The sequence below is a fragment of the Salvelinus fontinalis genome, chromosome 4 (genome assembly GCF_029448725.1).
Source record: "Salvelinus fontinalis isolate EN_2023a chromosome 4, ASM2944872v1, whole genome shotgun sequence".
Taxonomy (NCBI): Eukaryota; Metazoa; Chordata; class Actinopteri; order Salmoniformes; family Salmonidae; genus Salvelinus; species Salvelinus fontinalis.
The window spans coordinates 6876574-6903695 of record NC_074668.1 but is presented as its reverse complement, the minus strand read 5'-3'; the positions used below and the strand labels follow the sequence as shown (position 1 = coordinate 6903695).

Sequence of the window (27122 nt, the reverse complement as noted above, 5' to 3'; positions counted from 1 at the left end):
GACTGTATAATGATCCAGAACTTGACTGTATAATGAACCAGAACCTGACTGTATAATGATCCAGAACCTGACTGTATAATGATCCAGAACCTGACTGTATAATGATCCAGAACCTGACTGTATAATGATCCAGAACCTGACTGTATAATGATCCAGAACCTGACTATATAACGATCCAGAACCTGACTGTATAATGATCCAGAACCTGACTGTATAATGATCCAGACCAGAACCTGACTGTATAATGATCCAGACCAGAACCTGACTGTATAATGATCCAGAACCTGACTATATAATGATCCAGAACCTGACTGTATAATGATCCAGAACCTGACTGTATAATGATCCAGAACCTGACTGTATAATGATCCAGAACCTGACTGTATAATGATCCAGAACCTGACTGTATAATGATCCAGAACCTGACTATATAATGATCCAGAACCTGACTATATAATGATCCAGAACCTGACTGTATAATGATCCAGAACCTGACTGTATAATGATCCAGACCAGAACCTGACTGTATAATGATCCAGAACCTGACTGTATAATGATCCAGAACCTGACTGTATAATGATCCAGAACCTGACTGTATAATGATCCAGAACCTGACTTTATAATGATCCAGAACCTGACTGTATAATGATCCAGACCAGAACCTGACTGTATAATGATCCAGAACCTGACTGTATAATGATCCAGACCAGAACCTGACTATATAATGATCCAGACCAGAACCTGACTGGATAATGATCCAGAACCTGACTGTATAATGATCCAGAACCTGACTGTATAATGATCCAGAACCTGCCTGTATAATGATCCAGAACCTGACTGTATAATGATCCAGAACCTGACTGTATAATGATCCAGAACCTGACTATATAATGATCCAGAACCTGACTGTATAATGATCCAGAACCTGACTGTATAATGATCCAGAACCTGACTGGATAATGATCCAGAACTTGACTGTATAATGATCCAGAACCTGACTGTATAATGATCCAGAACCTGACTGTATAATGATCCAGACCAGAACCTGACTGTATAATGATCCAGACCAGAACCTGACTGTATAATGATCCAGAACCTGACTGTATAATGATCCAGAACCTGACTGTATAATGATCCAGAACCTGACTGTATAATGATCCAGACCAGAACCTGACTGTATAATGATCCAGAACCTGACTGTATAATGATCCAGAACCTGACTGTATAATGATCCAGAACCTGACTGTATAATGATCCAGAACCTGACTGTATAATGATCCAGAACCTGACTGTATAATGATCCAGAACCTGACTGTATAATGATCCAGAACCTGACAATATAATGATCCAGAACCTGACTATATAATGATCCAGAACCTGACTGTATAATGATCCAGAACCTGACTGTATATTGATCCAGAACCTGACTGTATAATGATCCAGAACCTGACTGTATAATGATCCAGAACCTGACTGTATAATGATCCAGACCAGAACCTGACTGTATAATGATCCAGAACCTGACTGTATAATGATCCAGAACCTGACTGTATAATGATCCAGAACCTGACTGTATAATGATCCAGAACCTGACTGTATAATGATCCAGAACCTGACTGTATAATGATCCAGAACCTGACTGTATAATGATCCAGAACCTGACTGTATAATGATCCAGACCAGAACCTGACTGTATAATGATCCAGACCAGAACCTGACTGTATAATGATCCAGAACCTGACTATATAATGATCCAGAACCTGACTGTATAATGATCCAGAACCTGACTGTATAATGATCCAGAACCTGACTGTATAATGATCCAGAACCTGACTGTATAATGATTCAGAACCTGACTGTATAATGATCCAGAACCTGACTGTATAATGATCCAGACCAGAACCTGACTGTATAATGATCCAGAACCTGACTGTATAATGATCCAGAACCTGACTGTATAATGATCCAGAACCTGACTGTATAATGATCCAGAACCTGACTATATAATGATCCAGAACCTGACTGTATAATGATCCAGAACCTGACTGTATAATGATCCAGACCAGAACCTGACTGTATAATGATCCAGAACCTGACTATATAATGATCCAGAACCTGACTGTATAATGATCCAGACCAGAACCTGACTGTATAATGATCCAGAACCTGACTGTATAATGATCCAGAACCTGACTGTATAATGATCCAGAACCTGACTGTATAATGATCCAGAACCTGACTGTATAATGATCCAGAACCTGACTATATAATGATCCAGAACCTGACTGTATAATGATCCAGAACCACTATATAATGATCCAGAACCTGACTGTATAATGATCCAGAACCTGACTGTATAATGATCCAGAACCTGACTGTTTAATGATCCAGACCAGAACCTGACTGTATAATGATCCAGACCAGAACCTGACTGTATAATGATCCAGACCAGAACCTGACTGTATACAGATTCAGACCAGAACCTGACTGTTCCAACACAGTTATATCTGTCATCTCTCTCACTCTCTCTCTGTCTCTCTCTCTCTGTCTCTGTCTCTCTCTCTCACTCTCTCGCCAGCCTCGTTCTATGGCGATGGCTATGTGCAGCTGAAGACAGTGGAGTCGTCGAACCGTAACTCCCTGCGTGTTCGCTTCCGTACCTCCAGCCCCCGCGGCCTGCTCTTCCTCGCTGCTGGCCACACAGACTACCTTCTAGTGGAGCTGGAGGCTGGTCACCTGCAGGTCAGTTCATCTATAGTCTAGACTTCATTACTTACACACACACACACACACACACACACACACACACACACACACACACACACACACACACACACACACACACACACACACACACACACACACACACACACACACACACACACACACACACACACACACACACACACACACACACACACACACACCATTTCAGCTGCTACACGTGTCTTGGATGATATGTTAAATTGCTTAAATCGTAGGAATGACCGTGCGGCTATATTTATAGACCTATCCAAGGCCTTTGATACTGTCGACCATTCCCTGCTCGTTCCCCTGCTCGTTCCCCTGCTTGTTCCCCTGCTCGTTCTCTTGCTCGTTCCTCTGCTCTTTCCCCTGCTCGTTCCCCTGCTCGTTCCCCTGCTCGTTCCCTTGCTCGTTCCCTTGCTCGTTCCTCTGCTCGTTCCCCTGCTCGTTCCCCTGCTCGTACCCATGCTCGTTTCCCTGCTCGTTCCCCTGCTCGTTCCCTTGCTCGTTCCTCTGCTCGTTCCCCTGCTCGTTCCCCTGCTCGTACCCCTGCTCGTTCCCCTGCTCGTTCCCCTGCTCGTTCCCCTGCTCGTTCCTCTGCTCGTTCCTCTGCTCGTTCCCCTGCTCGTTCCCCTGCTCGTTCCCCTGCTCGTACCCATGCTCGTTTCCCTGCTCGTTCCCCTGCTCGTTCCCTTGCTCGTTCCTCTGCTCGTTCCCCTGCTCGTTCCCCTGCTCGTACCCCTGCTCGTTCCCCTGCTCGTTCCCCTGCTCGTTCCCCTGCTCGTTCCTCTGCTCGTTCCTCTGCTCGTTCCCCTGCTCGTTCCCCTGCTCGTTCCCCTGCTCGTTCCCCTGCTCGTTCCCCTGCTCGTTCCCCTGCTCGTTCCCCTGCTCGTTCCCCTGCTCGTTCCCCTGCTCGTTCCCCTGCTCTTTCCTCTGCTCGTTCCCCTGCTCGTACCCCTGCTCTTTCCCCTGCTCGTTCCCCTGCTCTTTCCCCTACTCGTTCCCCTGCTCGTTCCCCTGCTCGTTCCTCTGCTCGTTCCTCTGCTCGTTCCCCTGCTCGTTCCCCTGCTCGTTCCCCTGCTCTTTCCTCTACTCGTTCCCCTGCTCGTTCCTCTGCTCGTTCCCCTGCTCGTTCCCCTGCTCGTTCCTCTACTCGTTCCCCTGCTCGTTCCTCTACTCGTTCCTCTGCTCGTTCCTCTGCTCGTTCCCCTGCTCGTTCCCCTGCTCGTTCCCCTGCTCGTTCCCCTGCTCGTTCCTCTACTCGTTCCTCTGCTCGTTCCTCTGCTCGTTCTCCTGCTCGTACCCCTGCTTTGCCCAAATGTGCCGAATTGGTCAATTTATAAATGTTCAAGTACATAACTATAGAGAACATACAAAAATGCTATGGAAATAAAACAATTTAAGTTTACACACTCCCAGTAATGACATGCATGATGCATCGTTAGCTTCCTTATAGAAAAAACACTTACCTTCACACATCTAGATGGCTGGGTGTGGGGCCAGAGACAGCAGGGGTTCAAACTACATTTTAATATAAAAATGTTTGATTTTATCAAGCAAAACTACGCTACATTTTATCTCTGGGACCCTCCGGATGACAAATCAGAGCCAGATTACTGAATGTAAGTACATTATTTACCTTCAGAGGTGAATGTATCAAACCAGTTGCCGTGATAAAAGTGTTTTGTTGTTGTGCACTATCCTCAAACAATAGCAGGGTATTTTTTCGCTGTAATAGCTACTGTAAATTGGACACTGCAGTTAGATTAACAATAATTTAAGCTTCTGCCTATATAAGACATGTCTATGTCCCGGGAAAGTTGGCTGTTGTTTACAATGTCATTTTAGCCACATTATCGCATATTTGTAAGGGGTGCGTATTGGCGGCAGAGAAGTCAGGCGCAGGAGAGCAAAAACTGTGTTGACAACGGCGCAGGCAGACAGACTGAGAGGCAGGCAGGCAGGCAGGCAGGCAGACTGAGAGGCAGGCAGGCAGACTGAGAGGGAGGAAGGCAGGCAGGCAGACTGAGAGGGAGGGAGGCAGGCAGACAGACTGAGAGGGAGGGAGGGAGGGAGGGAGGGAGGCAGGGAGGGAGGGAGGGAGGGAGGCAGGCAGACAGACAGACAGACAGACCAGGAGGCAGGCAGGCAGACAGACAGACCAGGAGGCAGGCAGGCAGGCAGGCAGACAGACAGACAGACAGACAGACAGACAGACCAGGAGGCAGGCAGACAGACAGACAGACAGACAGACCAGGAGGCAGGCAGACAGATCGGCAGGCAGGCAGGGCTAGTTCGGCATGAGTTAGTCTCCTAGCAGATGGTGCTTGTCACAGTGGGAGCGGAGGGATATGTTGAGGCTCCCTCAGAGCAACTGGAAAAACAGTTGGTGAGGTTGTCAGAAATACAGTGGGTGAGGTTGTCAGAAATACAGTGGGTGAGGTTGTCAGAAATACAGTTGGTGAGGTTGTCAGAAATACAGTTGGTGAGGTTGTCAGAAATACAGTGGGTGAGGTTGTCAGAAATACAGTGGGTGAGGTTGTCAGAAATACAGTTGGTGAGGTTGTCAGAAATACAGTTGGTGAGGTTGTCAGAAATACAGTTGGTGAGGTTGTCAGAAATACAGTGGGTGAGGTTGTCAGAAATACAGTGGGTGAGGTTGTCAGATATACAGGGGGTGAGGTTGTCAGATATACAGGGGGTGAGGTTGTGCCAGTGACTGTATATTAAAGGTTTCCTGTTTGCTAAAATTCAAATAGTTTGCCTAATTTCAGTTTGTGACAAAACAAGCAAGTATACTGTGGAGAATCATTGTACCGTCCAAACCGCTGTGAAATACATTTTCCAGAACCAAAAGTGTTGTATTCTCAGCTGTTTGAAGCTGGTGTACAAAACCGAAAGTTAAAGACGCTAAAATCAAAACTTAAAAACGAGAAGCATAGAAATACTGCACATAGAACTACTGCTTCTTAGACTTGGTTTCAATGAGAATGACAGATCTATAACTCACATTTCCAGGTGAATTTGGTCAGGTTGCCCCAAAAAAACATACATATTGCAACTTTAAGGGTTGTGCACATTGATAGGTCATTTCATTTGTAGATGCATTCAAATGGTGAAATTAGTAAATGTTACATTCACAGGTCACCATCGATCTGATGTCCTTCCTAACTCAGTTGCCGGAGAGGAAGGAAACCGCTCAAGGATTTTCACCATGAGGCCAATGGTGACTTTAAAACAGTTACAGAGTTGAATGGCTGTGATAGGAGAAAACTGAGGATGGATCAACAACATTGTAGTTACTCCACAATACTAACCTAAATGACAGAGTGAAAAGAAGGAAGCCTGTACAGAATACAAATATTCCAAAACATACATCCTGTTTGCAACAAGGCACTTAAGTAATACTGCCAAAAATGTGGCAAAGAAATTACATTTTTGTCCTGAATACAAAGTGTTATCTTTAGGGCAAATCCAATACAACACATTACTGAGTAACACTCTCCATATTTTCAAGCATGGTGGTGGCTGCATCGTGTTATGGGTATGCTTGTCATCATTAAGAAATTGGGAGTTTTTCAGGATGAAAAAGTACAGGCAAAATCCTACAGAAAGACCTGGTTCAATCTAACACACAAAGACAAATCTACACTGGAGTTGCTTACCAAGAAGACAGTGAATGTTCCTGAATGGCCGAGTTACAGTTTTGACTTAAATCAGCTTGAAAATCTTTGACAAGACCTGAAAATGGTTGTCTAGCAATGATCAACAACCATTTTGACAGAGCTTTAAGAATTTAGAAAATAATAATTGGCAAATGTTGCACAATCCAGGTGTGGAAAGCCCTTAGAGACTTACCCAGAAAGACTCACAGCTGTAATCACTCTTAGAGACTTACCCAGAAAGTCTAACAGCTGTAATCACTCTTAGAGACTTACCCAGAAGACTCACAGCTGTAATTGCCCTTGGAGACTTACCCAGAAGGACTCTCACCTGTAATCACCCTTAGAGACTTACCCAGAAGGACTCTCAGCTGTAATCACTCTTAGAGACTTACCCAGAAGACTCACAGCTGTAATCGCCCTTAGAGACTTACCCAGAAAGACTAACAGCTGTAATCACTCTTAGAGACTTACCCAGAAGACTCACAGCTGTAATCACTCTTAGAGACTTACCCAGAAGGACTCACAGCTGTAATCACTCTTAGAGACTTACCCAGAAAGACTCTCAGCTGTAATCACTCTTAGAGACTTACCCAGAAAGACTAACAGCTGTAATCACTCTTAGAGACTTACTCAGAAGACTCACAGCTGTAATCACACTTAGAGACTTACCCAGAAGGCCTCACAGCTGTAATCGCCCTTAGAGACTTACCCAGAAGGCCTCACAGCTGTAATCGCCCTTAGAGACTTACCCAGAAGGCCTCACAGCTGTAATCGCTCTTAGAGACTTACCCAGAAGGCCTCACAGCTGTAATCACTCTTAGAGACTTACCCAGAAGGCCTCACAGCTGTAATCGCTCTTAGAGACTTAGCCAGAAGGCCTCACAGCTGTAATCACTCTTAGAGACTTACCCAGAAGGCCTCACAGCTGTAATCACTCTTAGAGACTTACCCAGAAGGCCTCACAGCTGTAATCACTCTTAGAGACTTACCCAGAAGGACTCACAGCTATAATCACTCTTAGAGACTTACCCAGAAGGCCTCACAGCTGTAATCACTCTTAGAGATTTACCCAGAAGGCCTCACAGCTGTAATCGCCGCCGAAGGTGCTTCTTACAATTTATTTACTCAGGGGTGTGAATAATTATGTAAATGAGATATGTCTGTATTTCATTTTCCAAAATGTCTAAATTGTGGAATAAGTTAAGAATACTTTCTGAAGGCACTGTAATACTTCTATTAATGAACTGGAATCTAGTTTCTGCTTCTGGTTTATATTACCGCAATCTCCTCTACAAACTACAGAACAGAAATTATACTGGTTCAAGAAGACATAGAGGAACCCAGCAGTTTCTGGTTTACGTTACTGTCTGCAATCTCTGTTATGGTTTTAAAATAGAGCCCACCTCGAAAGTCTTAGCTCGGGTTGTAGGTTACAACGGTTTATGTTGCAAGCACGGTGGTCTGGCCTCACTATTTCTGGGCCAGGAGAGAGCGTGAGCTGTGCTCCGCTGACAGAGCTGTAATAAGGAAATACATTTGTCGCTTGAAGATTTCTGTTAAACTTAGCTTCTCACTAAGGTTTTTGTGATGAAATCACAAAAACAAGCGAGGAGACAGATTCTAGACCTTTTTGTGACACAGTCAGAGACGTGTTCAAACAAAAAAAAGAAACGTCCCCCGTGAGGAATCCTCGCGACTGGGAAAAAGTTCTCCCCGGGCGACACTTTTCTTTTCGTGTGTGGGAGTGAAATGTAAGATGCGCTGCGTGGATTTTCTGTTGAGTGTGTTGTGTGGAGCAAGAAAACTGGATAAACTGCTCATCCTTAAACCAACTTAGAACAACAAATTCACTAAAGTTTATTTTCCTCTTTCGACTTGTTCTCAGGCTTGAGGTCTCTTTCGACTTGTTCTCAGGCTTGAGGTCTCTTTCGACTTGTTCTCAGGCTTGAGGTCTCTTTCGACTTGTTCTCAGGCTTGAGGTCTCTTTCGACTTGTTCTCAGGCTTGAGGTCTCTTTCGACTTGTTCTCAGGCTTGAGGTCTCTTTCGACTTGTTCTCAGGCTTGAGGTCTCTTTCGACTTGTTCTCAGGCTTGGTCTCTTTCGACTTGTTCTCAGGCTTGAGGTCTCTTTCGACTTGTTCTCAGGCTTGAGGTCTCTTTCGACTTGTTCTCAGGCTTGAGGTCTCTTTCGACTTGTTCTCAGGCTTGAGGTCTCTTTCGACTTGTTCTCAGGCTTGAGGTCTCTTTCGACTTGTTCTCAGGCTTGAGGTCTCTTTCGACTTGTTCTCAGGCTTGAGGTCTCTTTCGACTTGTTCTCAGGCTTGAGGTCTCTTTCGACTTGTTCTCAGGCTTGAGGTCTCTTTCGACTTGTTCTCAGGCTTGAGGTCTCTTTCGACTTGTTCTCAGGCTTGAGGTCTCTTTCGACTTGTTCTCAGGCTTGAGGTCTCTTTCGACTTGTTCTCAGGCTTGAGGTCTCTTTCGACTTGTTCTCAGGCTTGAGGTCTCTTTCGACTTGTTCTCAGGCTTGAGGTCTCTTTCGACTTGTTCTCAGGCTTGAGGTCTCTTTCGACTTGTTCTCAGGCTTGAGGTCTCTTTCGACTTGTTCTCAGGCTTGAGGTCTCTTTCGACTTGTTCTCAGGCTTGAGGTCTCTTTCGACTTGTTCTCAGGCTTGAGGTCTCTTTCGACTTGTTCTCAGGCTTGGTCTCTTTCGACTTGTTCTCAGGCTTGAGGTCTCTTTCGACTTGTTCTCAGGCTTGAGGTCTCTTTCGACTTGTTCTCAGGCTTGAGGTCTCTTTCGACTTGTTCTCAGGCTTGAGGTCTCTTTCGACTTGTTCTCAGGCTTGAGGTCTCTTTCGACTTGTTCTCAGGCTTGAGGTCTCTTTCGACTTGTTCTCAGGCTTGAGGTCTCTTTCGACTTGTTCTCAGGCTTGAGGTCTCTTTCGACTTGTTCTCAGGCTTGAGGTCTCTTTCGACTTGTTCTCAAGCTTGAGGTCTCTTTCGACTTGTTCTCGGGCTTGAGGTCTCTTTCGACTTGTTCTCGGGCTTGAGGTCTCTTTCGACTTGTTCTCGGGCTTGAGGTCTCTTTCGACTTGTTCTCGGGCTTGAGGTCTCTTTCGACTTGTTCTCGGGCTTGAGGTCTCTTTCGACTTGTTCTCGGGCTTGAGGTCTCTTTCGACTTGTTCTCGGGCTTGAGGTCTCTTTCGACTTGTTCTCGGGCTTGAGGTCTCTTTCGACTTGTTCTCGGGCTTGAGGTCTCTTTCGACTTGTTCTCGGGCTTGAGGTCTCTTTCGACTTGTTCTCGGGCTTGAGGTCTCTTTCGACTTGTTCTCGGGCTTGAGGTCTCTTTCGACTTGTTCTCGGGCTTGAGGTCTCTTTCGACTTGTTCTCGGGCTTGAGGTCTCTTTCGACTTGTTCTCGGGCTTGAGGTCTCTTTCGACTTGTTCTCGGGCTTGAGGTCTCTTTCGACTTGTTCTCGGGCTTGAGGTCTCTTTCGACTTGTTCTCAGGCTTGAGGTCTCTTTCGACTTGTTCTCAGGCTTGAGGTCTCTTTCGACTTGTTCTCAGGCTTGAGGTCTCTTTCGACTTGTTCTCAGGCTTGAGGTCTCTTTCGACTTGTTCTCAGGCTTGAGGTCTCTTTCGACTTGTTCTCAGGCTTGAGGTCTCTTTCGACTTGTTCTCAGGCTTGAGGTCTCTTTCGACTTGTTCTCAGGCTTGAGGTCTCTTTCGACTTGTTCTCAGGCTTGAGGTCTCTTTCGACTTGTTCTCAGGCTTGAGGTCTCTTTCGACTTGTTCTCAGGCTTGAGGTCTCTTTCGACTTGTTCTCAGGCTTGAGGTCTCTTTCGACTTGTTCTCAGGCTTGAGGTCTCTTTCCGAATGAATCCGTTTTAGAGATTAGCGTTGCTGTCGTGTTGTCTTGAAACCCTGCTTGTATAGCTGGGATTCAGTAGCAAGCCTTGACAGGCCATTTCCTCCCGATGCAGAGCTCCATAGAGACGTAGACGGCGGACCAAATGGGACCCTAGTCCCTATATAGTGGTGCCCTAAGGGACCTGGTCAAAAGTAGTGCACTAAATAGGGAATAGGGTGCCATTTGGCACAGAGACAGGGACAAAGATAATAGGGGGTCTTCCTGCTTGCAGACGGAAACAAAGCTCTCTGTTTTAACTGCAGGTGACATCATAAATAGGAAATGTTTTCATGATAACATGATGATAACATAATGATAACATGATGATAACATAATGAAAACATAATGATAACACAATGATAACATAATGAAAACATAATGATAACATGATGATAACATAATGAAAACATGATGATAACATAATGATAACAATGAAAACATGATGATAACATAATGAAAACAATGAAAACATGATGATAACATGATGATAACATGATGATACCATGATGAAAACATGATGAAAACACAATGATAACATACTGAAAACATGATAATAACATAATGATAACTTAATGAAAACATAATGAAAACATGACGATAACATGATGATAACACGATGATAGCATGATGATAACACGATGATAACACGATGATAACATAATGATAACATAATGATAACAAAATGATAACATAATGAAAACATAATGAAAACATAATGAAAACATGATGAGAACATGATGAGAACATGATGAGAACATGATGAGAACATGATGAGAACATGATGAGAACATAATGATAACATAATGAAAACATAATGAAAACATAATGATAACAAAATGATAACATAATGAAAACATAATGAAAACATAATGAGAACATAATGAGAACATGATGAGAACATGATGAGAACATGATGAGAACATGATGAGAACATAATGATAACATAATGATAACATGTGTCAGGGTGGTTATTCCCTATAACCAGGTGATGCTGAGAATGTCTCTTTAAAAACCTGATGGGATATATAGTAAATTTGAATATGTTCTTATTTAAATGCTAAGAATGAATAGAAATGAAATGAAAAGGGATATTTTTTCTCAATAAAATATACATATGACTAAATAGTAATGTAGTTATGCAATATAAGTGACAGTGACGAAACACAATGTGGCTCAGTGGAGTTGTGTTGTTCAGTCTAAGTTCAAAGGTCAGCTCTATCTCAAGGCAACAAATGTGATTGGTTAAGTTTAGGAAATAAATGTGGGTGATTTATGTATAGGCAAGTAATTCCAATTGGTTACGATTAGGCTTAACGGTTGGGTTAGGTTTTTGAAAGTAGATGTTTAAGTTTAAAACTCCAGTTTATAGTGAGATATAAGTCTCTTCTTCCTTCCTCTGTTCAGGTGAAGCTGGACCTGGGGTCCGGTGAGCGGTTGCTGAGATCAGAGAGCAGCACCCAACTAAACGACCTGGCCTGGCACACTGCCGAGCTCCTCCACGACCGACATAATGTCACCCTAACTATGGACCAGTACTCCCACACCAGCCTCAGGATGCCTGGGCACGGGTCTCAGAAGCAGGATCTTATCATCCAGGACGGGTTGTACGTCGGCGGGTCTGGAGGCCTGGACAAGCTCTACCTACCCAATGACCTAACAGGATTCAGGGGGTGCGTGGACCAGGCTGTTTTCAACGAGAACAATATGCTCTCGTCGTTGAGACCGTACGCTGGATTCAAGAGTGTCTATGAGGTTTCTTTGGGCTGTAGTCCGCAGTTCTTTGCCGGCGAGGAGGATCCTGTTAGTTTCTTTAGTTCTAGAGCGTATGTCTCCCTGCCACCCTGGAACGTCTCCCACAACCAGCAAGAGGCACTGTTTGAGTGTGTGGTTCACACCTCGGCCAAAGAGGGGATTGTCTTGTACAACTCGGCCAGACAGGGAGACTTTGTGGCAGTTGAAGTCCAAGAGGGGCTGCTGGTGGCTATCGTGGGTAAAGGAGGAACCAAGACAGAACTTAAATCCCTCACCTTTGTCAATGACAGGAACTGGCATTCAGTGAAGATGTTCTTTACCCCCAAAACCCTCCAGCTGACAGTGGACAAGGAGACGGTGAAGACTAGCATCAGCTCTCGCTCCAAGGGACTCCAGCTAAGAGGGTCGCTGTTTGTAGGGGGCATTGATGACAGCACACGCTCAGAAGTCAGGAAGATGGGTCTGGTGTCTGTGTTGGGAAAGAGAGTCCGAGGAGGTTCTTTTAAAGGCTGCCTGAAGGACATTAAAGTCAATGGGGTCATGATGGGTCTGCCTAATGCTGTAGTCACTAAAGATATATCGGTGGGCTGCGAGCCGGAGAAAGAACCAGAGCCCTCGACCACGATGGGTCCAACTACTCTCCCGACTGTCCCCAACTCCCGGTTCGATCCCACTTCGGTCACTCCCACCCCAGAATTCCCTATGTTCACTCTGGCCAGGGGGCTGGACAAGAAGTACGGAGACGACTTCGTGCTGCTCCGGAATCTTGTAGTGTCAGAGGGTGGCCGTGGGTCTCTGGAGTCCAAGCACATCAAGGTTCTCCTGGACTTCAAGAAGCTCGGGGTACGCCAGTCTCAGATCATGTTCCGGATCCAGGAGCAGCCGGTGCACGGTCAGATACGATTGGATGTGGACCAGGACCAAGAGGGGAACATCTTCAGCATGCTGGACCTGTGGCACGGCAGGGTGATGTACATCCACGGAGGATCAGAGGACCCAGAAGACTTTTTCACCTTCTCTATATTCTCTTCCTCCAGGAAGGAGGTTCCCACATACCTGCAGGGGACGAGAAGGTACCGCTACAACATCACAGTGACCCCCACCAATGACGCCCCAGAGCTCAGCTTGCCCCAGGGGAATCTCTTCGTCCTGATGGAGAATTCTAGAAAACTCCTAACCAAAGAGGTGTTAAAGGCCACAGACATTGATAGCAACCACACCGATCTGGTCTTCTCCATCCTGGGGAACCTGAACCCTGACGCTGGTTACCTGGAGTTGGGAGATAACCCCGACACCGCAGTGACCACGTTCTCACATTCTGATCTGGAGGAAGGGAAGGTGAACTATGTCCACACTGGGGTGAGGAACTCCAGGATCGTGCTGAGGGTCAGTGATGGAGACAAGGTGAGCAACACGGTGGTTCTGAGGATCATGGCCGTAGGGTTGGAGTATAAGATCGCCAACAACACCGGGCTTGAGATCACTCAAGGTGAGGTGGTTGTGATCAGTAACAAGCAACTGGCCATTCAGACCAATGCCGTGAATCAAGTGGTGGACATCCGATATGATGTCGTCAAGCCACCTCAGTATGGGGAACTTCAGAGGCTTCACTCCAGCGGAGAATGGAAGCCCACCGGTTCTTTCTCTCAAAGGCTGCTGGAGAAAGAACGTCTTCGGTACTTCAGCACTTTCCAAGAAATCCAGACCGCTAATGCTACGGATTACTTCAAATGCAAGGTCACTGTAGCAGGAAGAGTTGATACTGAACTGGTCTTTCCAGTCACAGTGAAGTGGGTACATTATAACCTAGTCAGGAACGTTATGGCCGATATTAATAAAGTTCGGAAAGTGACGTTGGACTCACAGTATCTTTACGCCGCAGTGGACGTTGTGACACTATCCGATGATGATCTTCACTTTAGAGTTCTCTCCTCGCCAAAGAAAGGACAACTTCTCCTTGTTAACGAGTTATTGAAGAAAAATTCTACTTTCAGCCAAAGAAATGTCACTGATCTAAAGGTTCAATACGAACTGGTCGACAGACCATACGAAGACACGAGCGACACGTTTAAATTCCAAGTGTTCTCCAAGCATGCTCAATCGCAAAGTTACGATTTCCAGATCTCAATAAAAGCTGACGTCAACAGCGTATTTATAAGAAATTACAAACTATCTATAATGGAGGGAGAGAGTAAACTCATCACAAAAGACGAGCTGTTTGCAGAGACTCTTAGCACCAAGGAGCTGTACTACACCGTTACAAGTAGCCCCAAACATGGGAAGCTAGCACGCATCAACCTGTCCAACTCTAACGCCAGTTACAACAACATCTTAATGTTCAGCAACCAGGATCTCTTGGAGGAGCGCGTCATGTACATACATGACGACACAGAGACCACTCAGGATCAGTTCACATTCATAGCCTCCACTAGTCAAGAGTCCAAATCATCCGTCACGAACGATGAAGTCGGATCCAAAGAAGGGACGTTCAACATATCCATCGAGCTAGTTAATGACGAAAAGCCGGTGCGCATTGTCGATAAAGTTTTCCACGTGGTGAGGGACGGGCAGCGGTTGCTCACCCTGGATGATCTCTGTTACCATGACGCAGACTCGGACTTCAGCGACGCGCAGTTGGTCTACACGCGACGGGGAATCCCGATGGGAGACCTGGTTCTGGTGAACGACACCTCTCACAGGTACTTCCTGTTTTATTTTTTTGTACATATTAATGATATAATGTATTTTGACTGTCTATGGATGTTTTACATGGTCTCAAACCTATCCATGAGTGATCCACAATGTGGTTTTTACTCGATAATACGTCTTGTCAATTGGCTATGTAGACTGGATGAGGAGGCTAGGCTTTGTACCTTAAGACCACCTGGTGTGTTAGGGTTGTGGACTACAGCAGGGGGTTTTCAAATCTCTCCTCTGGGACTCCCAGACGTTCCATGTAATTTAACTAGCACGCCTGATTCAACTTGTCGACTAATCATCAAGCCCTTTGTGATAGGTGAATCAGGAGAACTCAGCAGGGCTACAACAAATGACTGTGACTTCTGGGACGTCTGGGCTTCAACCCCTGGACTACAGAATACAACTGTTTCGTTGTATTGTGGAGTGACACTTTGTTAAACTTTCCTGACCTCTGACCTCCAGGCTGTTCCAGTTCACCCAGAAGGATCTGGAAGAGAAGAGAGTGCTGTTCCTCCATCGAGGCGTGAGCTCCGGACGCTTTGTGCTCTTCGTGTCCGACGGGAAACACTTAGTCTCCACTCTGCTGGACGTCACCGCCCACGACCCATTCCTGAGCCTCGGCAACAACACAGGTATGTGTGTATATATTTAATATGTTATATGCAGAGTATTTTCCAATTGAACATTTCGCTAAGCCCCAACCCCCTTTGGTTACTGTTGCAACCTCGAACAACATTTCTCCCGGGAAGCTCAATTCCCTATTCAACCTACTGGCCAAATCCCCTCACAGTGATCTCAAACTGTTTTTCTAATATACATTGAAAATTAATACAGACTACACTCTTGGGTATGTTGTCATTACAATTTCTTCACGGGAACCTGGTCAAATTTATAGTGTAGTTAGACACTGAATGGCTGTCAGCATGAAGTCAATTCTATAACTCCTTTTGGAGCTAACTATCTCAATTCGTATCCTGATGTCAAAAGCAGATGGGGAGTTGTATTCATAACATAGCTAATTTAGCTAGCTAACATACATTTAGAGAAAAACAAGTTATATTATGTCCCTAGCTAGCTATCTTTGGCAACATTTGATGGTCAATGAGAGCTAGCTAACCAGCTGAGCTAGCAAACAATGTAACAATAGTAACATTTTGGATTTGAAAAATACTCCAATATTTCAGAAGTACTCCAGATGCACTGTTATATTATTTAGCCGTTAAAACATACATTTTTTGAAGAAAACTCTCATTTGTTTGCCGTAACCCCCTCACTGGCTTTCCTGAGATTAAAATTGAGCTTGTCCGAGGTGTCCAACCCGACAACGGTTGCTATCCATTGGAGCGTTGCGATTGGTCGCCTAAAAATTCTGCGGCGGGGCTAAGCGAAGAGTCAATTGAATCCTTATGTAAAATGCCTTTGACGTGTCGTCAGTCCTGCTCAAGCTGCCCATTATTTTGCCCTTGTGTGAACAAAGACCAATGTGAAAATGTCTGTTGACGTTATTGTGTTTTTTTTCCCTGCTACGATTTATTTTTTTTCATCCTCAATTATTGTTTGTGTGTTTTTTGTATCGAGATGGCAGTGGAAAGTCTTTTTAAAAATTCATTCATTAATTTATTTGTTAATTCATCGAGACATTCATTCATCCTTCCATTTATTCATTGATTCATCCATCCATTTATTCATTCATTCATTCATTCATTCATCCATCAATTTATTCATTGATTCATCCATCCATTTATTTATTGATTCATCCATCCATTTATTTATTGATTCATCCATGAGGGAATTCATTAATCTATTCACAGGTCTGTTGGTCCAGAAGGGAAAGGAAGTGTCCGTAACCACCGGTAACTTCAGCGTCCTCACGAACCTCAATATCCGCGATGACAGCGAAGTCACCTACAAGGTGTCCGAGCCTCCTAAGAACGGCTGGCTGTATCGCCACGGAAACATCTCAGTGGAGTTTACACGGCACGACCTGAAGAAGGGCCTCGTCTCGTATCGCCATGACGACAGCAAGAACCTGGCGGACTGGTTCAGTGTGACGGTCGAGGTTAAAGGTCACGTCCTGAATGCCAGAATCAACGTCAAGGTTTACCTGGAGAGCCATCAGAGGCCCCCTATCCTCCAGCACAACAACACCTTACTGGTGGAGGAGAGCAAGCCTGTGAAGATTGACCAGAGTAGACTAGAGGTATGTATGTTGCCTGGGTTGGGGATGAATGAATGATTGGATGAATGATTGGATGGATGAATGAATGATTGGATGAATGATTGGATGGATGAATAGATGGGGAAGGATGGGTGAATGAATGAATGAATTCATGATTGAATGAGTAACTGGGTTGGGAATGTGTTAGTGATTGACGTAGATTAGAATATATTTGTGTTTTGTTTAGCAATACTTCTACACAGATAGATTTGATCAAACAGTTTTCTCGTGTTATTTGCTTATATGTCAGTATTGGTTCAAGTCCTTCAGTATGCCGGTACGGTATTTATTCTAACCCTGAGCTTCAGCCAAGTAACACATCAAACATGATGCCAAGTAACACGTCAAACGTGGTGCCAAGTAACACGTCAAACATGATGCCAAGTAACACGTCAAACATGGTGCCAAGTAACACGTGAAACATGATGCCAAGTAACACGTCTAACATGATGCCAAGTAACACGTCTAACATGATGCCAAGTAACACGTCAAACATGATGCCAAGTAACACGTGAAACATGATGCCAAGTAACACGTGAAACATGATGCCAAGTAACACGTGAAACATGATGCCAAGTAACACGTGAAACATGATGCCAAGTAACACGTCAAACATGATGCCAAGTAACACGTGAAACATGATGCCAAATAACACGTGAAACATGATGCCAAGTAACACGTGAAACATGATGCCAAGTAACACGTCAAACATGATGCCAAGTAACACGTCAAACATGATGCCAAGTAACACGTCAAACATGAAACATGGTGCCAAGTAACACGTCAAACATGATGCCAAGTAACACGTGAAACATGATGCCAAGTAACACGTCAAACATGATGCCAAGTAACACGTCAAACATGATGCCAAGTAACACGTCAAACATGATGCCAAGTAACACGTGAAACATGATGCCAAGTAACACGTCAAACATGGTGCCAAGTAACACGTCAAACATGATGCCAAGTAACACGTCAAACATGATGCCAAGTAACACGTCAAACATGATGCCAAGTAACACGTCAAACATGATGCCAAGTAACACGTCAAACATGATGCCAAGTAACACGTCAAACATGATGCCAAGTAACACGTCAAACATGATGCCAAGTAACACGTCAAACATGATGCCAAGTAACACGTCAAACATGATGCCAAGTAACACGTCAAACATGATGCCAAGTAACACGTCAAATGTAAAACATGATGCCAAGTAACACGTCAAATGTGAAACATGATGCCAAGTAACACGTCAAATGTGAAACATGATGCCAAGTAACACTTCAAACATGATGCCAAGTAACACGTCAAATGTGAAACATGATGCCAAGTAACACGTCAAACATGATGCCAAGTAACACGTCAAACATGATGCCAAGTAACACGTCAAACATGATGCCAAGTAACACGTCAAACATGATGCCAAGTAACACGTCAAACATGATGCCAAGTAACACGTCAAACATGATGCCAAGTAACACGTCAAACATGATGCCAAGTAACACGTCAAATGTAAAACATGATGCCAAGTAACACGTCAAATGTGAAACATGATGCCAAGTAACACGTCAAATGTGAAACATGATGCCAAGTAACACTTCAAACATGATGCCAAGTAACACGTCAAATGTGAAACATGATGCCAAGTAACACGTCAAACATGATGCCAAGTAACACGTCAAACATGATGCCAAGTAACACGTCAAACATGATGCCAAGTAACACGTGAAACATGATGCCAAGTAACACGTGAAACATGATGCCAAGTAACACGTGAAACATGATGCCAAGTAACACGTGAAACATGATGCCAAGTAACACGTCTAACATGATGCCAAGTAACACGTCAAACATGGTGCCAAGTAACACGTCAAACATGATGCCAAGTAACACGTCAAACATGATGCCAAGTAACACGTCAAACATGATGCCAAGTAACACGTCAAACATGATGCCAAGTAACACGTCAAATGTAAAACATGATGCCAAGTAACACGTCAAATGTGAAACATGATGCCAAGTAACACGTCAAATGTGAAACATGATGCCAAGTAACACTTCAAACATGATGCCAAGTAACACGTCAAATGTGAAACATGATGCCAAGTAACACGTCAAACATGATGCCAAGTAACACGTCAAACATGATGCCAAGTAACACGTCAAACATGATGCCAAGTAACACGTCAAACATGATGCCAAGTAACACGTCAAACATGATGCCAAGTAACACGTCAAACATGATGCCAAGTAACACGTCAAACATGATGCCAAGTAACACGTCAAATGTAAAACATGATGCCAAGTAACACGTCAAATGTGAAACATGATGCCAAGTAACACGTCAAATGTGAAACATGATGCCAAGTAACACTTCAAACATGATGCCAAGTAACACGTCAAATGTGAAACATGATGCCAAGTAACACGTCAAACATGATGCCAAGTAACACGTCAAACATGATGCCAAGTAACACGTCAAACATGATGCCAAGTAACACGTCAAACATGATGCCAAGTAACACGTGAAACATGATGCCAAGTAACACGTGAAACATGATGCCAAGTAACACGTGAAACATGATGCCAAGTAACACGTGAAACATGATGCCAAGTAACACGTCTAACATGATGCCAAGTAACACGTCAAACATGGTGCCAAGTAACACGTCAAACATGATGCCAAGTAACACGTCAAACATGATGCCAAGTAACACGTCAAACATGGTGCCAAGTAACACGTCAAACATGGTGCCAAGTAACACGTCAAACATGGTGCCAAGTAACACGTCAAACATGATGCCAAGTAACACGTCAAACATGATGCCAAGTAACACGTCAAACATGATGCCAAGTAACACGTCAAACATGATGCCAAGTAACACGTCAAACATGATGCCAAGTAACACGTCAAACATGATGCCAAGTAACACGTCAAACATGGTGCCAAGTAACACGTCAAACATGATGCCAAGTAACACGTCAAACATGATGCCAAGTAACACGTCAAACATGATGCCAAGTAACACGTCAAACATGATGCCAAGTAACACGTCAAACATGATGCCAAGTAACACGTCAAACATTGTGCCAAGTAACACGTCAAACATGATGCCAAGTAACACGTCAAACATGATGCCAAGTAACACGTCAAACATGATGCCAAGTAACACGTCAAACATGATGCCAAGTAACACGTGAAACATGATGCCAAGTAACACGTCTAACATGATGCCAAGTAACACGTGAAACATGATGCCAAGTAACACGTGAAACATGATGCCAAGTAACACGTCAAACATGATGCCAAGTAACACGTCAAACATGGTGCCAAGTAACACGTGAAACATGATGCCAAGTAACACGTGAAACATGATGCCAAGTAACACGTGAAACATGATGCCAAGTAACACGTGAAACATGATGCCAAGTAACACGTGAAACATGATGCCAAATAACACGTGAAACATGATGCCAAGTAACACGTGAAACATGATGCCAAGTAACACGTGAAACATGATGCCAAGTAACACGTCAAACATGATGCCAAGTAACACGTCAAACATGATGCCAAGTAACACGTCAAACATGAAACATGGTGCCAAGTAACACGTGAAACATGATGCCAAGTAACACGTGAAACATGATGCCAAGTAACACGTGAAAAATGATGCCAAGTAACACGTCAAACATGATGCCAAGTAACACGTGAAACATGATGCCAAGTAACACGTCAAACATGATGCCAAGTAACACGTCAAACATGGTGCCAAGTAACACGTGAAACATGATGCCAAGTAACACGTGAAACATGATGCCAAGTAACACGTCAAACATGATGCCAAGTAACACGTCAAACATGATGCCAAGTAACACGTCAAACATGATGCCAAGTAACACGTCAAACATGATGCCAAGTAACACGTCAAACATGATGCCAAGTAACACGTCAAACATGATGCCAAGTAACACGTCAAATGTGAAACATGATGCCAAGTAACACGTCAAATGTGAAACATGATGCCAAGTAACACTTCAAACATGATGCCAAGTAACACGTCAAATGTGAAACATGATGCCAAGTAACACGTCAAATGTGAAACATGATGCCAAGTAACACGTCAAATGTGAAACATGATGCCAAGTAACACGTCAAATGTGAAACATGATGCCAAGTAACACGTCAAACATGATGCCAAGTAACACGTCAAACATGATGCCAAGTAACACGTCAAACATGATGCCAAGTAACACGTGAAACATGATGCCAAGTAACACTTGAAACATGATGCCAAGTAACACGTGAAACATGATGCCAAGTAACACGTCAAGCATGATGCCAAGTAACACGTCTAACATGGTGCCAAGTAACACGTCAAACATGGTGCCAAGTAACACGTCAAACATGATGCCAAGTAACACGTCAAACATGATGCCAAGTAACACGTCAAACATGATGCCAAGTAACACGTCTAACATGATGCCAAGTGACACGTCAAACATGATGCCAAGTAACACGTCAAACATGATGCCAAGTAACACGTCAAACATGGTGCCAAGTAACACGTCAAACATGGTGCCAAGTAACACGTCAAACATGATGCCAAGTAACACGTCAAACATGATGCCAAGTAACACGTCAAACATGATGCCAAGTAACACGTCAAACATGGTACCAAGTAACACGTCAAACATGATGCCAAGTAACACGTCAAACATGATGCCAAGTAACACGTCTAACATGATGCCAAGTAACACGTCAAACATGATGCCAAGTAACACGTCAAACATGGTGCCAAGTAACACGTCAAACATGATGCCAAGTAACACGTCAAACATGATGCCAAGTAACACGTCAAACATGATGCCAAGTAACACGTCAAACATGATGCCAAGTAACACGTCAAACATGGTGCCAAGTAACACGTCAAACATGGTGCCAAGTAACACGTCAAACATGATGCCAAGTAACACGTCAAACATGATGCCAAGTAACACGTCAAACATGATGCCAAGTAACACGTCAAACATGATGCCAAGTAACACGTCAAACATGATGCCAAGTAACACGTCTAACATGATGCCAAGTAACACGTGAAACATGATGCCAAGTAACAGGTCAAACATGATGCCAAGTAACACGTCAAACATGGTGCCAAGTAACACGTGAAACATGATGCCAAGTAACACGTCAAACATGATGCCAAGTAACACGTCTAACATGATGCCAAGTAACACGTCAAACATGATGCCAAGTAACACGTCAAACATGGTGCCAAGTAACACGTCAAACATGATGCCAAGTAACACGTCAAACATGATGCCAAGTAACACGTCAAACATGAAACATGATGCCAAGTAACACGTCAAACATGATGCCAAGTAACACGTCAAACATGAAACATGATGCCAAGTAACACGTCAAACATGATGCCAAGTAACACGTCAAACATGATGCCAAGTAACACGTCAAACATGATGCCAAGTAACACGTCAAACATGATGCCAAGTAACACGTCTAACATGATGCCAAGTAACACGTGAAACATGATGCCAAGTAACAGGTCAAACATGATGCCAAGTAACACGTCAAACATGGTGCCAAGTAACACGTGAAACATGATGCCAAGTAACACGTCAAACATGATGCCAAGTAACACGTCTAACATGATGCCAAGTAACACGTCAAACATGATGCCAAGTAACACGTCAAACATGGTGCCAAGTAACACGTCAAACATGGTGCCAAGTAACACGTCAAACATGATGCCAAGTAACACGTCTAACATGATGCCAAGTAACACGTGAAACATGATGCCAAGTAACACGTCAAACATGATGCCAAGTAACACGTCTAACATGATGCCAAGTAACACGTCAAACATGATGCCAAGTAACACGTCAAACATGGTGCCAAGTAACACGTCAAACATGATGCCAAGTAACACGTCAAACATGATGCCAAGTAACACGTCAAACATGAAACATGATGCCAAGTAACACGTCAAACATGATGCCAAGTAACACGTCAAACATGAAACATGATGCCAAGTAACACGTCAAACATGATGCCAAGTAACACGTCAAACATGATGCCAAGTAACACGTCAAACATGATGCCAAGTAACACGTCAAACATGATGCCAAGTAACACGTCTAACATGATGCCAAGTAACACGTGAAACATGATGCCAAGTAACACGTCAAACATGATGCCAAGTAACACGTCAAACATGGTGCCAAGTAACACGTGAAACATGATGCCAAGTAACACGTCAAACATGATGCCAAGTAACACGTCTAACATGATGCCAAGTAACACGTCAAACATGATGCCAAGTAACACGTCAAACATGGTGCCAAGTAACACGTCAAACATGGTGCCAAGTAACACGTCAAACATGATGCCAAGTAACACGTCTAACATGATGCCAAGTAACACGTCTAACATGATGCCAAGTAACACGTGAAACATGATGCCAAGTAACACGTGAAACATGATGCCAAGTAACACGTGAAACATGATGCCAAGTAACACGTGAAACATGATGCCAAGTAACACGTGAAACATGATGCCAAGTAACACGTCAAACATGATGCCAAGTAACACGTGAAACATGATGCCAAATAACACGTGAAACATGATGCCAAGTAACACGTGAAACATGATGCCAAGTAACACGTCAAACATGATGCCAAGTAACACGTGAAACATGATGCCAAGTAACACGTCAAACATGATGCCAAGTAACACGTCAAACATGATGCCAAGTAACACGTGAAACATGATGCCAAGTAACACGTCAAACATGATGCCAAGTAACACGTCAAACATGATGCCAAGTAACACGTGAAACATGATGCCAAGTAACACGTCAAACATGATGCCAAGTAACACGTCAAACATGGTGCCAAGTAACACGTGAAACATGATGCCAAGTAACACGTCAAACATGATGCCAAGTAACACGTCTAACATGATGCCAAGTAACACGTCAAACATGATGCCAAGTAACACGTCAAACATGGTGCCAAGTAACACGTCAAACATGGTGCCAAGTAACACGTCAAACATGATGCCAAGTAACACGTCTAACATGATGCCAAGTAACACGTCTAACATGATGCCAAGTAACACGTGAAACATGATGCCAAGTAACACGTGAAACATGATGCCAAGTAACACGTGAAACATGATGCCAAGTAACACGTGAAACATGATGCCAAGTAACACGTGAAACATGATGCCAAGTAACACGTCAAACATGATGCCAAGTAACACGTGAAACATGATGCCAAATAACACGTGAAACATGATGCCAAGTAACACGTGAAACATGATGCCAAGTAACACGTCAAACATGATGCCAAGTAACACGTGAAACATGATGCCAAGTAACACGTCAAACATGATGCCAAGTAACACGTCAAACATGATGCCAAGTAACACGTGAAACATGATGCCAAGTAACACGTCAAACATGATGCCAAGTAACACGTCAAACATGATGCCAAGTAACACGTCAAACATGATGCCAAGTAACACGTCAAACATGATGCCAAGTAACACGTCAAACATGGTGCCAAGTAACACGTGAAACATGATGCCAAGTAACACGTCAAACATGATGCCAAGTAACACGTCAAACATGATGCCAAGTAACACGTCAAACATGATGCCAAGTAACACGTCAAACATGATGCCAAGTAACACGTCAAACATGATGCCAAGTAACACGTCAAACATGATGCCAAGTAACACGTCAAACATGATGCCAAGTAACACGTCAAATGTAAAACATGATGCCAAGTAACACGTCAAATGTGAAACATGATGCCAAGTAACACGTCAAATGTGAAACATGATGCCAAGTAACACTTCAAACATGATGCCAAGTAACACGTCAAATGTGAAACATGATGCCAAGTAACACGTCAAACATGATGCCAAGTAACACGTCAAACATGATGCCAAGTAACACGTCAAACATGATGCCAAGTAACACGTGAAACATGATGCCAAGTAACACGTCAAACATGATGCCAAGTAACACGTCAAACATGATGCCAAGTAACACGTCAAACATGATGCCAAGTAACACGTCAAACATGGTGCCAAGTAACACGTCAAACATGATGCCAAGTAACACGTCAAACATGATGCCAAGTAACACGTCAAACATGATGCCAAGTAACACGTCAAACATGGTGCCAAGTAACACGTCAAACATGATGCCAAGTAACACGTCAAACATGATGCCAAGTAACACGTCAAACATGATGCCAAGTAACACGTCAAACATGGTACCAAGTAACACGTCAAACATGATGCCAAGTAACACGTCAAACATGATGCCAAGTAACACGTCAAACATGATGCCAAGTAACACGTCAAACATGGTACCAAGTAACACGTCAAACATGATGCCAAGTAACACGTCAAACATGATGCCAAGTAACACGTGAAACATGATGCCAAGTAACACGTCAAACATGGTGCCAAGTAACACGTGAAACATGATGCCAAGTAACACGTGAAACATGATGCCAAGTAACACGTCAAACATGATGCCAAGTAACGTGTCAAACATGATGCCAAGTAACGTGTCAAACATGATGCCAAGTAACACGTCAAACATTGTGCCAAGTAACACGTCAAACATGATGCCAAGTAACACGTCAAACATGATGCCAAGTAACACGTCAAACATGATGCCAAGTAACACGCCAAACATGATGCCAAGTAACACGTGAAACATGATGCCAAGTAACACGTCTAACATGATGCCAAGTAACACGTGAAACATGATGCCAAGTAACACGTCAAACATGATGCCAAGTAACACGTCAAACATGGTGCCAAGTAACACGTGAAACATGATGCCAAGTAACACGTGAAACATGATGCCAAGTAACACGTCAAACATGATGCCAAGTAACACGTGAAACATGATGCCAAATAACACGTGAAACATGATGCCAAGTAACACGTCAAACATGATGCCAAGTAACACGTCAAACATGATGCCAAGTAACACGTCAAACATGATGCCAAGTAACACGTCAAACATGATGCCAAGTAACACGTCAAACATGAAACATGGTGCCAAGTAACACGTGAAACATGATGCCAAGTAACACGTGAAACATGATGCCAAGTAACACGTGAAAAATGATGCCAAGTAACACGTCAAACATGATGCCAAGTACCACGTGAAACATGATGCCAAGTAACACGTCAAACATGATGCCAAGTAACACGTCAAACATGGTGCCAAGTAACACGTGAAACATGATGCCAAGTAACACGTCAAACATGATGCCAAGTAACACGTCAAACATGATGCCAAGTAACACGTCAAACATGATGCCAAGTAACACGTCAAACATGATGCCAAGTAACACGTCAAACATGATGCCAAGTAACACGTCAAACATGATGCCAAGTAACACGTCAAACATGATGCCAAGTAACACGTCAAACATGATGCCAAGTAACACGTCAAACATGATGCCAAGTAACACGTCAAACATGATGCCAAGTAACACGTCAAATGTGAAACATGATGCCAAGTAACACGTCAAATGTGAAACATGATGCCAAGTAACATGTCAAATGTGAAACATGATGCCAAGTAACACGTCAAATGTGAAACATGATGCCAAGTAACACGTCAAACATGATGCCAAGTAACACGTCAAACATGATGCCAAGTAACACGTCAAACATGATGCCAAGTAACACGTGAAACATGATGCCAAGTAACACGTGAAACATGATGCCAAGTAACACGTGAAACATGATGCCAAGTAACACGTGAAACATGATGCCAAGTAACACGTCAAACATGATGCCAAGTAACACGTCTAACATGATGCCAAGTAACACGTGAAAAATGATGCCAAGTAACACGTCAAACATGATGCCAAGTAACACGTGAAACATGATGCCAAGTAACACGTCAAACATGATGCCAAGTAACACGTCAAACATGGTGCCAAGTAACACGTGAAACATGATGCCAAGTAACACGTGAAACATGATGCCAAGTAACACGTCAAACATGATGCCAAGTAACACGTCAAACATGATGCCAAGTAACACGTCAAACATGATGCCAAGTAACACGTCAAA

The 27122-nt window shown here is 43.7% G+C and overlaps 1 protein-coding gene across 1 annotated transcript in view; it reads left to right on the top strand.

The window, feature by feature from the left end:
* The window catches only part of LOC129852749 (chondroitin sulfate proteoglycan 4-like), a gene marked incomplete at its 5' end in the record, with an annotated part of 133409 nt that overhangs the window by 49596 nt on the left and 56691 nt on the right, over positions 1–27122 (top strand). Inside the window, 4 exons of the mRNA XM_055918409.1 lie at positions 2579–2742; positions 11721–14767; positions 15231–15400; positions 16580–16968. Of these exons, the coding sequence (XP_055774384.1) occupies positions 2579–2742; positions 11721–14767; positions 15231–15400; positions 16580–16968 (3770 nt within the window). The remainder of the gene's footprint in view (positions 1–2578; positions 2743–11720; positions 14768–15230; positions 15401–16579; positions 16969–27122) is intronic.